Source organism: Callospermophilus lateralis, chromosome 16 (assembly GCF_048772815.1).
Source record: "Callospermophilus lateralis isolate mCalLat2 chromosome 16, mCalLat2.hap1, whole genome shotgun sequence".
Taxonomy (NCBI): Eukaryota; Metazoa; Chordata; class Mammalia; order Rodentia; family Sciuridae; genus Callospermophilus; species Callospermophilus lateralis.
This window is the reverse complement of record NC_135320.1, coordinates 15,993,099-16,005,780: the sequence shown is the minus strand read 5'-3', so window position 1 is coordinate 16,005,780 and position 12,682 is coordinate 15,993,099. Positions and strand designations below refer to the sequence as shown.

At 37.5% G+C, this 12,682-nt stretch overlaps 1 protein-coding gene across 4 annotated transcripts in view; it reads left to right on the top strand.

Annotated features, from left to right (window-relative positions):
* Window positions 1–11,102, top strand: part of St18 (ST18 C2H2C-type zinc finger transcription factor) — a 61,038-nt gene extending 49,936 nt beyond the window's left edge. For all 4 annotated transcript variants that reach the window (XM_076835671.1, XM_076835669.1, XM_076835670.1 and 1 more), the window contains 3 exons: window positions 6,357–6,460; window positions 8,548–8,691; window positions 10,962–11,102. In XM_076835671.1, the coding sequence (XP_076691786.1) occupies window positions 6,357–6,460; window positions 8,548–8,691; window positions 10,962–11,102 (389 nt within the window). The remainder of the gene's footprint in view (window positions 1–6,356; window positions 6,461–8,547; window positions 8,692–10,961) is intronic.
* Window positions 11,103–12,682: the final 1,580 nt, after the last annotated feature.

Sequence of the window (12,682 nt, the reverse complement as noted above, 5' to 3'; positions counted from 1 at the left end):
TTCCCAAGTGTCAATCACTCATCAAAATTAAAATATGTAGTTCCTTAGTTCTAATTTGGATCTTCCCTTTTTTCTCTGGTCCTTGAGCACTTTTCTAAGATTTCTAATCAGCAGTGTCTCAGGTCTGCAGTACTTTCCATCATAGATCTTTCTAAGGCATCTGAGGAATGATGGCAAGGCAATTATTGTGCTTCAGAGATTTTATTTGTAGTGTCTTTGCCATGTGATTAGAATTGAGCTGGAGACTTTTCTCTCTCTGTGTGTGTGTGTGTGTGTGTGTGTGTGTGTGTGTGTGTGTGTGTTTGACGGGAATTGAACCTAGGGCTTCTAATATGTTAAACACATGCTCTCCCTCTGAGATACACCTCCGCTCAAGCTGAAGACTTTTAACTTTTGTCATTCTGTTTCCCTGAAAGCCCTGCTCACAGTTTTTAATGTGAACATGAGGGTTTACCCTGAAGGTATGCAAGATCCATGGGAGGAGAGCTTCCCTTTTGTAAGGACTCTGGAGCTTCCACAGTTTCCCTTCCCAGTGAGACCTTCATCTGCTTTATTTAAAGTGGGTTAAGGTGGGCTGGGATTGTGGCTCAGCAGTAGAGTGCTTGCCTAGCACCGGCAGGACCTGGGTTCGATCCTCAGCACCACATGAAAATAAAGGCATTATGTTGAGTCCATCTACACCTAAGAAATAAATATTTTAAAAATAAATTAATTAATTAATTAAGTGGACCCTTAGGAGACCAGGCAACACTCACTAGAGCTCGAATGAATGCCCTAGATTTTAGTGGGGGCTTGAGTCCCCCACTATTTTCAACATCCATAAAATTAGTAGGGGAGCTTTCCCCAATGCTTTGGGTTTCCCTAGGAAATACTCCCCACTCTCAAACACCTATATGTCTTCAAAATTGGGACAATTTAGTGTGTACTTATTTATATAGCACCTTAATTCAATTAGTATTTAAAGGCTAAGTAGAGCAAAGCTACAGGGAAAAAAAAAGCGACTTAAAAATTAATTGAAACTATGGGACAGAGGAAAATCAAAGATAAGAAGGCAAGATAGAGAAAGCCCAAGGATAAAAAAAAAACAAACAAACAAAAAACATGCTACCCAAGCCATTTCACACTCAGTAAATAAGGATCTCAAATCTGACTCCACTTTTTAGAAGCAAAAAGAGAATGTAATCACTAGAAGAACCATACTATAGTAAGTTAATTCAGAGCAAATCTCTTTCTAGAACTGAATGCATGAAGCAATATTTCCTATGAGTCCTTATTGTGAGCACAGTAACAGCACCTATTGCCTAAATAGAAATCACAGTGCTGCTCCTAATAAAGATAAAACCAGAACATTAAGCCTGTGGCATTACACCAAATTATGATGAAGCCATAAAAAATAAAAAGAAAAATTAAATTGCAGTAAAATATAAGGTGCATATGAGTTTAACCTTGCCTACGGTGTTAAACTAAACTAGATAAAAGTCATTCATTCTATTAGTTGAGTTAGATAATGTTTCAGGAGAATATTGCCAGTTCTCACATGGAAAGCCTAGGCCAAAAAATGCTAATATTTATTTTAAAAGAATTAATTGGTCTTTGGTTCTCCATCCATGCCATAATTATTATCACACTACTTTTTTAAAGGACCACTAGCAGTCCTTGATCGTCAAATTTAGTCATCTGCACAAGAAACAACACTTGCCCTTGGGCACAAATGAAGTAAAAATTAGGATAGTTGAACCATGTACATATTCTCACACTGAATAGATCCTTCTGGCTCTTCCCATTGTTCCTTAGTGGATATTAAATCTCCTCAGATCTTTAATTACAAATGTGGTAAAATTTACACTTAACTCATTTTTCCTTAAATAGAAAAAGAAGCCAAATTTTAGTCTGTAAAACCAATATAAAAATAAAGTTTCACTCAAGAAATATATTAGAATTTGTTTGAAATATAATTGATTTATTTTGTTTATATAATATGAAAAAATAACCACTAATCCCCCTTGTAAATCATGTACACCTGCTACACATAGGTGTTTGCATCACTCGTATAATTACACATAATACAAAGAACATGTTATTATAAATTACATAATAATTGACTGCAAATTAGGGACAGGTTACTACCAAGTAAAATAAGAATTATTGAGTAAAAAGAAAGCAGATTTTTTGCTCTTTCATAGATGGACTCTACATTAACAGCAGGATCATTGAGTAGTCACGTAAAATATTTAGGGGAGAGTTAATATGGTTTTCTTGGTCAGCAGCAATACCTAGCTAGTCTAACATTTGCCTCTGCTTATAAAGGAACATTAGTACATAGTTTTTTATTTGTATTTGCAAAACAAGTTACATATCTGTGAGTAAAGATAACATCACAATAGTGTCTCCTTTATCTTCAGAGGTTATGTCCCAAGACCCCTGTGGATCCCTAAAAGTGAGAATAGCATCAAACCCTATATATACTATTTTTTTCCTACATAACATTATCTATGATAAACTTTAACTTATTAATTAGGCATGGTAAAAGATAAGCAACTAATAATAAAATAGAATAATTAAAACAATGTACTTTAATAAAAGCTACTTAAAACTTATGAATTATTTCTAGAACCTTCCTTTAACATTTTCAGACTGCAGTTGACCACTGAAGCATCAGAAAGCAAAACTGAAGACTTGGGGGGGGGGGGCGGCTACTGTGATTTTGTGTGTGTGTGTGTGTGTGTGTCTGTGTGTCTGTGTGTGTGTGATGTCCCATCCCATGATGATACCTACCCCAGAAGCTCCAGACACTTTTTGTTAATAGGCATCGTCCTAGTATTACCATCTTTATTAAAAGACTTCATAAGTTTTTCCATTACTATAACAAAATACCTAAGATAAACAACTAAAAAAAAAAAGATTTATTTTGGCCCACAGTTTTGAAGGTTCTAGTCCAGAGTAAGTTGGCCTATTGCTTTGAGCCTGTGGTAAGGGAGCACATCATGGTGGCACATGTAGAACAGCAAAAGTGCCAGGAAGAAAGGAGAGAAAGAGAAAGGAGCTAGGGTCCCATAATCCCTTTGAAGGCACACCTCCAATAACCTAAAGGCTTCCCACAAGGCCCCACCTTGTAAAGTCTTACAGCCTCCCATTAGCACTACCCTGGGGATTAAGCCTTTAACACATGGGTTTTTAGGGGACATTCAAAATCCAAATTATAGCAGTTGTCATTATTAAGATCAGACATCAATAAAACAAAAAGAACCAACAGTCCAAGCTCTCACTTAAATACTATTCATGAAAGCACTCATAACTTAGCCAGTAACCTTTAATTGTGCTACTGGAAGTTATTGCCCAATACTACTTGCTCCAGCCAAAACAAGCAGACATTATAGATTCTCCCCTTCTCTTGCCCCAAACCTCCAACCTCTAATCCATTATGAATCTTGCAAATTCCTACAGATGATACATCCATTGTTCCTGCTCCCCAGGCCATGAGACACAAGGCTGTGAGACTCAGCCAGGACCACAGCAGTAATCTCCTGCTGGCTTCCACTCTGTCCCTCCTCAATCCATTCTCTACTCAAAAACCCAAGTTATGTTCTCCAAGTCAGTCAGATCACACCAACTCCCCCACTTAAAATCCTTCACTAGTCCCATTGCTCCTGGGATAAATCCAAGCTCCTTGGGAGGTCCTCTGTGGGTGGCCCCTCCACTACCTTCACCCTCTTGCAGTCTGGGAGCATCCCCTTCCTGTCCAGGACAACTGTGCACTTCCTGCTGCTTCAGTGCGATGCTCACCTCACAGCTCACTTCTCGTTTCCCTGCCTCCCCCTTAGCTCTCAAGTCTCAGATGAGAGAGTCTCCTCCAGTGAGGGTCCTCAGCACACCACCTGCTTCCTTCAGAGCTCCTGCTTTTTGTCTGCCTTACCAGATGTTATATAAGAAATGCCAGTCCCTGAAGTGGAATTTTATTGAAAAAAAAAGACAGAAAGGAAAAACAATATATCAAAGAAATATAGCAATCGAAGTTTTTGTTTGCTCAGATCAGAAAAATTTAAAGTGCTTGTAGCACTCCAAATACCTATTTCATTGAGAATCCACATATTTCAGTCCTACCTTCCTATTCTTACCTGTCACTTGACTGAGAGATGATTCTTCTACCAGTGTCCTAGACAGTTCAAGATGGTGCTCAAAAATGAAATAGAGTTCTCCAGATACAGCCCGTCAGCACAGAATAAATCCCATGTCCAGGATACTATAGTGTGGGCCTGGGTAACTCTATTCATTGTTTTGTTTTGGGATTTTTTGTTGTTGTTTTTGTTTTTGTTTTTATTGTGCAGTTCTGAGGATTGAAACCAGGTTATCACGCTTACTGGGCAAGTGCTTTACCATGGAACTACGTTCTCAGCCCTCATTGTTTTCTTAGTAGCTGTGTTAGGCTATTGATTCATTTTCAGATTGATCCAGGTACTAATATACATGCATCTTAGATGTTGGGTTGTTTGGTTGGTTTTTGTTTTTTGTTTTTTTTTTATTGAATCTCAGAGCCTAAAGTGAAACTAGTCTTGGAACATACTCTTTTCATTGGCCCATTCATCCCCCATTTTTATTTAGGTAGTTAATTTTAATAAAGCAATAATGACCTACAAAAGATCCACCTGTTTTATCACATTGTATGTAAATGTTCAGGGTTTGCTTTTTTTCTCTTTGCTTTATATTATGAAGAGTTATCCACATTGTTTTGATGGAGGCATAAAGCTTGTTTCTAGGTTAGAGTTTTGTGAACAGTACTGCTGTGCATTTCTTGAGCATGCATCCTATTGTGTATGTCCACCTGTCTGTCTTGAGTGCATACCTAGGAATGGAATTGCTGGGTCATGGAGAATATGAACCTTCACCTTTTAAGGTGAGGATTAAGGATTTTACTCCCTTTTCTGTTGCTATAACGAAATACCTGAGACTGGGAAATTTACAAAGAATAGAAGTCTATTTGCTTCATGGTTCTGGAGGCTGGGAAGTTCAAGAGCAGGGCACTGGCACCTCCACAGCATCTGGTGAAAACCCTCATGCTTCATCATAACAAAGAAGAGGGCATCACATGGCAAAAAGAACAAGAGCGCTATCATGGGTCTCTTTTTCTCTTCTTACAAAGACACTAATCCTATCCTCGTGACTTCATCTATTCCTAATTACCTCCCACAGGTCCCATCTCTAAAAACCATTAAATATGATTTTGGACATTAAGTTTCCAACACAGGAACTTTTAGGGGCACATTGAAGCCATAGCAGTGAGTTATAGACTATCTTCCAAAGTATTCACCCCAGGAAGTGTAAGAGTCTGGATCTCCACCAAATTGTCAAGCTAAGCCCCATGCATGTATCCTGCTCTCATGAAACTTCTTATTAAATCTAACTGCCAATGTTTACATTTATCCCTCTTCATTGTCAACACTGGTTTAAACTCATTCTTCTGGGAAATTACCTTTAATCCTATTGGTGGCATTCATAGTATCAACTACCATTCCCCACTTCCCCAATTCATGCTCCTGTGAAATGTTGATGAGAGCCAGGCTGGTGGTGAACACCTGTAAACTCAGTGACCTCCCAGCGACTTATAGGCTGAAGCAGGAGTATCACAAGTTGGAGGACAGCCTGAGCAACTTAACAAGACTGTACCTCAAAATAAAACAATCAAACAGAAAAGGCTGGATGTGGAGCCCAATGGGAGAGCACTTGCCTAGCATGTGCAGGGTCCTAGTTCAGTCCCTAGCACCCCAGCAAAGACAGACAACAAAAAAAAGCAATGATGGAGATAATGCCTATCTAGTCAGAGTCTACTCTGATTCCGGGCTTTGCATTTTACTGCTTTCATTCTCACTGCATAATACTATGCCTATTTTACAGAAGATGAAATGGAAACAAAAAGAAGTTAATTAAGTTGCCCAAATTCAAGGAGAAGAGAACTCACAGGAGTTGGAGTTTAGACCAGCTCCATCTCGGAATTTAAACTTGATGTTATTTAACTTCTGTCAGTGATTACTGAGGTCTCCTTTCACTGTTCTAAAGCCCTGAGTCTTTATATATGAAAAGTGGATGATGGGACATGCCCCACAGTGGGCAAAGAAGTGTAGATGCTAATGTAACTGAGCTGACAGTCTACTTTTCTATTTCCTCTTTTCTTCCTTGCAAAGAATTAAATCCCATGACTCCTCTTAACCACTTTTTCAAAATCCTTCATATGCAGGTTGTGATGAAAATGCTCACACTAAAGTCTCAAGTTTGAATGATCAAATGGCCAATTAGATGTAAAATGATTCACAATTGCCACTACTGCATATTTTCATTTTGAACTAAGCCTGAATTCTTCACAGGTATAGAAGGTGATGAAGAAATTAGGCATTTGGATGAAGAAATAAAGGAACTAAATGAATCCAACCTTAAAATTGAAGCAGATATGATGAAACTTCAGACTCAGGTAAAAATAAAACAAATTAGTTATCTATAAAATAATTATAATGTTTAGTGGAAGCAAAACATTGATCTTTCTAAGCCTGCAAATATCCTGACATCTTATAGGGAAAACACCGAGATTTTCTTGATTACACAGTTATTGTAAAATCCTGAACAGGTGGATCATCCCAGAGCACCATTGATTTGTAACTTTAGGCAAAGTTACACTTTTGCCCCAGTTGAATCAATGCCTTCATAAACAAATAAAGTAGCAGATCATTCTGTGAAGTGTCCTGTAGAGCATGTGGTGCTTCAGAAAAAATCATGAGAGTTAAGTGTCCTTAGGTTTATTTAAAATTAAAATGAAACATCACAACTGCTTAATTTTTCTAGAATATCTCTACATATATAAGTGTCTGTTAGAAACAGATCTTCCTGAACAAATGCTTTATCCAAAAATCTAAGCAGTTTATCAACTTTTCATTCTCCATAATGCCTGCCCCTGATTAAATTTTTGCAAATGGAAATCAAAAGTTAAGACCAAGATTTTTTAAATATAATAAGTGATGGAATAATAATAATAATTATTATTATGTAATTCCCAGAATTCTGTCTTCAGCCTGGCCTTCTCCACAACTTCTCCAGACATCTTCATACTAACTAATAACTATTACAAGTCAGAAGAAAAAGGAATGAGCCCAAGCAGAGGTGGAAAGGTCCTTCCCCCTTCCCTTCTTTCCTCTCCTTTCCTGAAATGCAGGGTTTTATGCCACCATGGTTACGGAGTCTCCCAGTATTCCTCAGCTTAGGTGACTTAAGACTATCATAATTCATCTGAAATGCCATTTTGGTGTTTTTATTCACTGTGAACACTGCAACAATCTCCCATGATGGCAGTCAGGTCCACAAAAAGCTTAATGCTTTGGTTTGGAAATCACGGGAGCTTCTCATGGGAACCATGAACAAGAAATGCAAAGGCCTCTGTCCTCATGGAGACTGAAATTTAGAAGGGGAAGATAGAAAGTAACAAAAAAAAATCATACACAATAAAGCCTGCTGGAAGGAGGGAGGAATGGGTTAAGTGTCTGGATTTCAGTATTAAATAGGACAACCAGACCCAGATGGGCCAGATGAGGTATGAAGGAATTAACCAAATAGTTATGGAAGAGAATATTTCAGACAGAAAGAAACACCAAGTACCAAGGGCTGGAGATTTGAGAAATAGCAAAGAGGAAATGTGTCTGCAGGTGAGTGAGCTGAGCAGACTGAGGGCCACTCACATGGGGCATCGTAGTAGGCCATTTTAATGACTTTCTTTATTTTTCTAAATGACTGCAGAACCATTGCAGGTTTTGAGCTAAGGAGTAGCATGGTCTTACTTGGCTTAGATTCTAACTTGCATTTGAAGAGGTTTGTTCTGGTGACTATGCTGAAGAAGGATCAAGAAGAGACTACATGAGGCTCTAGGCAGACATAGGACCACCCATGAAAAAACCATGCAGTCTGCACAGGTGACAGCAGCATGGCAACAGCCACATGGGTGGGGACAGTGGTCCCATTCTGTAGTCTTAAAGGAGATGCCCAATGGATTCAAGGTTTGAAAGAGAGTCCTGGGGACACCTTGAAGTCTGAGCATCACTGGGATTCCCACCAACTGGAAAGGAGAAGACTAGATAGAGTAGGTTTGGAGGAAATAGCAAATATTTGCTTTGAGGAAAATTGAGTTTGAGATATCTAACATAAAGTCATTAGGAGACACTGGATCTGCAATCCACAGAGAAATCTAGGCTGAAGATATAAGTCTAGGAATTATATTATTATATAATAATTAATATAATTACTTATGTTATTTATTATGATTAAATATTTATGTGATAATTAATTATTAGTGTAATTAAATAATTACTATATGATAATTATACAATTGTTAAGTATTATCATTATAATTATTATTATTCCAACATTTAGAGCAATATGATGGGAATGCAATTTGGAGCACTGCGGTAGTGGCATATGCATTCCTATATTCGGCCGTGCATTTTCCTTCAGAGACAGACCTTTTGTACTCCTCCCAAACTCTACTTCTCGTGTTCCTATATTATTTCCATTTAGATCACATCAATGGAAACCAACTTGAAGACAATAGAGGAGGAGAACAAACTCATAGAACAGAATAATGAAAGTCTGCTAAAGGAACTGGCAGGTCTGAGTCAAGCTCTCATTTCAAGCCTTGCTGACATCCAGCTTCCACAAATGGTAAGTTGAAGACCAAGACTTTGCTGCTCCATTGCAGGTATTGTAGGGACATCATGCAGTTGTTCAAGGGGCTGCCAGTTAGCAGAGAGATCTGTTAGCAGTCACAGAGATCTCCTGATTACATCACGGTCTTTCTCCCAGGAATCTCCCGTGATGGAAAGATGGTAGATAGGTACATTTAAATTATAGGAAGGCTAAGGATATTCTTAAAGACCAAGTTCATCTAAAGATGAAGGTTTATTCAAAGCCTGTTTTATAATATAATATGAAAGTTAGAGGACAAAACATCTTCACTGAAATATATTTCCAAGTGTAAAATTTCATGTCTTACAAAGTCTGAGACCCAGACTTTGCATTATCTGCCCAACTCAAGAATTATTTTAAAAAGTTAAGTTCCCAATAAACTTGTTTCATATGTAAGTATGCAGAACACAATTCAGTTCTCAGACAGCATAAAAACAGAAGTAAGAAAGCATTCTTACTTCCAAAATATAAACATGTATTTTTAAGTATGCAACTATTTAGAATTCATTAAAAAAAGTTTATTTTACATTTTTATAAATATAAATAAATATTTGGAGGAGGAGATGTAGTATTGAATATTTTTAATTTCTTCCAAATTTACATTCCTAGAATAAGTTTTCTAAAATTTCCAATTTTGTATATAAAATGGTTTAAAGATGCAGCAATATAATTAAGAAATATAGTTGGTTTTGCTTAAAACAAAACAAATACCTCAATTTACTCAGCTTTCTAGAATGGAGCCTTCATTTTAATTCCAATGTGTTTCTTGACCTAAAAAATAAATAATACAATAGTCCAAAGGAATTTTTTTTAATTTTTATGGCTACTATTCATATAATTACTGGATATCATTTTAATGTTATTCATCAACACTTATCAACTTCATACTTTAAATTTTAGAATGGCAAAATTTTGCCCTTCTAAATTTTGCCCTTCTAAAATTTAAATTTTTTTTCTTCAGCCCGAGCCGTGAAAAAAGATAGACATCATACAAGATAACTGATACCTTTGATAATCACTATACAAAGTACTCCACTGGTAATTCTTTAATATGCTCACATGAGATGTTGACAAGAGCCCTAAGGACTGCCATTGACATTCCCTTTCTGTAGTTGAGGGACTCTTCCATTATTTGATCAACGTTCCAAAGCCAGCATGAGTCAGGTGAGTCTGGCTTCATGCTAGAACCTTTATCTGCTCTGCCACCCAGAACCTTTTGTTAAGAGAATGGCACAGAAAAGGCAGAAACTAAGAGAGAGCCAAAAATTATGACTAGACAATATTAATAATCTAGAGCAGTACTTTGCTGAATATGAACAAATACTCTTCAAATTTAGAAAGCTTGCCTTCTAAATAGCAACAATGACAACAATATCATACATCTATAGTACTTAGACCTTTAAGAGTACTTTCTTCCAAGCACCTTCTGAAGTAAGGTGTATGTCATGCATGGATCTTTCAAAAGGGGGAAATGGAGGCACCAGCAGTGGCTGAGTTGGATTCCCTTTGTGCCATGAACCTCCTGTCACTCATGCATGCCATTTAGATCTAGTCAGTGTATACTCTTTGAAGCTTCACATTGGACAAAGGAGACACCAAATAGAATAAAGGTGAATGAATTTCAACTTTGTGAAACTGGTATTCTACCTGAAGAGACAGAGAGATAATAAATATATATTGCAATGTTGCGGCAAAAGAAAAATGGACACAAAGGCATCTGAGGAGAAAGTAGAAATATTTTCCATCCCAACTGGTTGGTAAGCAGTTTGCTCAGATCTTAATTTCTGAAACCCTGGCCCATCACTGTTAAAAGAGCCTACTGGCGCAAGCAAACCTGCCCTCCCAGCCTCAAACATCCACCTCCCTCAAGGAGAAGCGAAACCTGCCCTCCCAGCCTCAAACATCCACCTCCCTCAAGGAGAAGCGTCTTGTGCTGCACAAGTTCCATTGAGGCCACGGCTCCTCCCTAAAGAAATAACCCAGTTTTGAGTTCAGCTCAGTAGTGCACCTTATTTGGCTCCAAACTGACCTGCAATAATATTTCAAACAATCACGTTTCTCCAATCCCATAAAGAGGAAACAAATAAGTCCCAATACACACTCAGATCTCTCCATTTTCCCAAACTCCAGTAACTAGGTGAATCCTTGCCTTCCCTCCCAGATCCTGAGTCACTCACCTTCTTTCTTGTTACTTGATCTTCCTTTTGCCTCACAGTGATTGGTTCAATGTGTTTGTCTCCACTTAGGGACCTATCAGTGAGCAGAATTTTGAAGCATATGTAAATACACTCACAGACATGTACAGCAATCTGGAACGGGACTATTCCCCGGAATGCAAAGCTCTCCTGGAAAGTATCAAACAGGCAGTGAAGGGTATCCATGTGTAGGATCACAGTGCTGCCGGGCAACAGAGATCACCAACAGCAGTCAACTCCAGATGGACCTGTGAAGGGGTTCATGTACTGCTAAGGCTTGGAGGTTGCCATATGCATTTACAACTGCAACATTGCACTAATTTTTCCCCAGCTGACATAAAAAGGAAAGAAAAACTATGATAGACTCTTTGGATTAAAAGCAATGCAGTCAATGATTAGATCTTATTTATTTTCATATGTTTTTCTTTTATTTCTTCATTGCACTCTTTCTTTTGTAAAGTATATGTAAAATAAATGTGACATTTTTATATTTTATTTATTACTAATCAAAGAGTTTTTTATCTTTTAACTGCATTTTGAAGTCTGCCATATTTTTACAAGTGTGTTTATTAATTTATTTTCTAATAGGACTTAAATAGAAATGCTATTCTCAAATCATCTATCTTGCTGGGTTAAAATGAGAAAACAAAAAAAGTGTGAAAGAAATCCTTGTCTAAGGACTGCACTATGGTTCGAGTTTGATTTTTATTGCACACTTCTTTTTCCCCCTCTTCCACTGGTTTTTGTATTTATAATTGAATTTGCAGTAAGGTGAGCTGCGTGGAAGGAATAAGAAGATAAATGGCGCCCACTGGTGGGGAATCCGCACTCACAGAAGCACAGACATTGGAAAACAGCCTGCTCAGAATTTGTTAGCAATAATTAAATATAGCAATCAGCAAAGTATTCAGCTTGGCTGTGTGGTTTTAGTTCCTATGAATTATTTATTTGAAATGTCTTAAAGAAACATAAGCATTTTTTAGTGATGCAGATTTGTCTGTTTTTCAAGTCATATCACATAGTTGGCAACTCTTATCCTAAGACGAGAAATAATCACTTGATGTGACCAGCCAGGCTTTCCTGCCATATGTTGGTACAATATACAAGTGACAACATTGGTGTAGATTTGTACTTAGCAAATGCAAACACATCCAAATGGAAAATTTTGTAGATACCATATCCCCTGAAATAGCATTTATCTTACTGGGTTTGACTGGAAAGGAATGGAAAATAGAGTAAAATGTGAAAAAAAAAAATATTACTCCAATCTGAATGATTACTTTGAACACTGGCAACATTGCTATCACCATCCTTAGGAGACAGGATTCGATTTGATAAAAACCTTGCCATTGATACAAAGCATCCACATGCTTTCACGCACACAAACACACAGGCACATTCACACACACACACACACACACACACACACACACACACACACTCACAGACACCCATCCACACATAAAATTGAGCCCGCGATCTTGAATTTCTGAATGGGTCAGAGTTTAGTAGTTGCTATAGTAAAGGCAATGTCTATTTCAGGGACTGTAAAGTAGTTAAGCATTGTTTCAAAAGTTTTTTTATATTTATTTTTTTTAAGGAAAAGGTATAGACAACCAGCTAAACTGCCTTTTTGGTGTGCACACACATTTCATGTGCAGACGTGCCTCAGTGTAAATGTACACATGAACTTAGTGTGGGCTTAATTTTCTGTGCTATAACAAAAGTGTTTATTTTTGATTAGCCTCATGGATATTTAGATTGAATGTGAT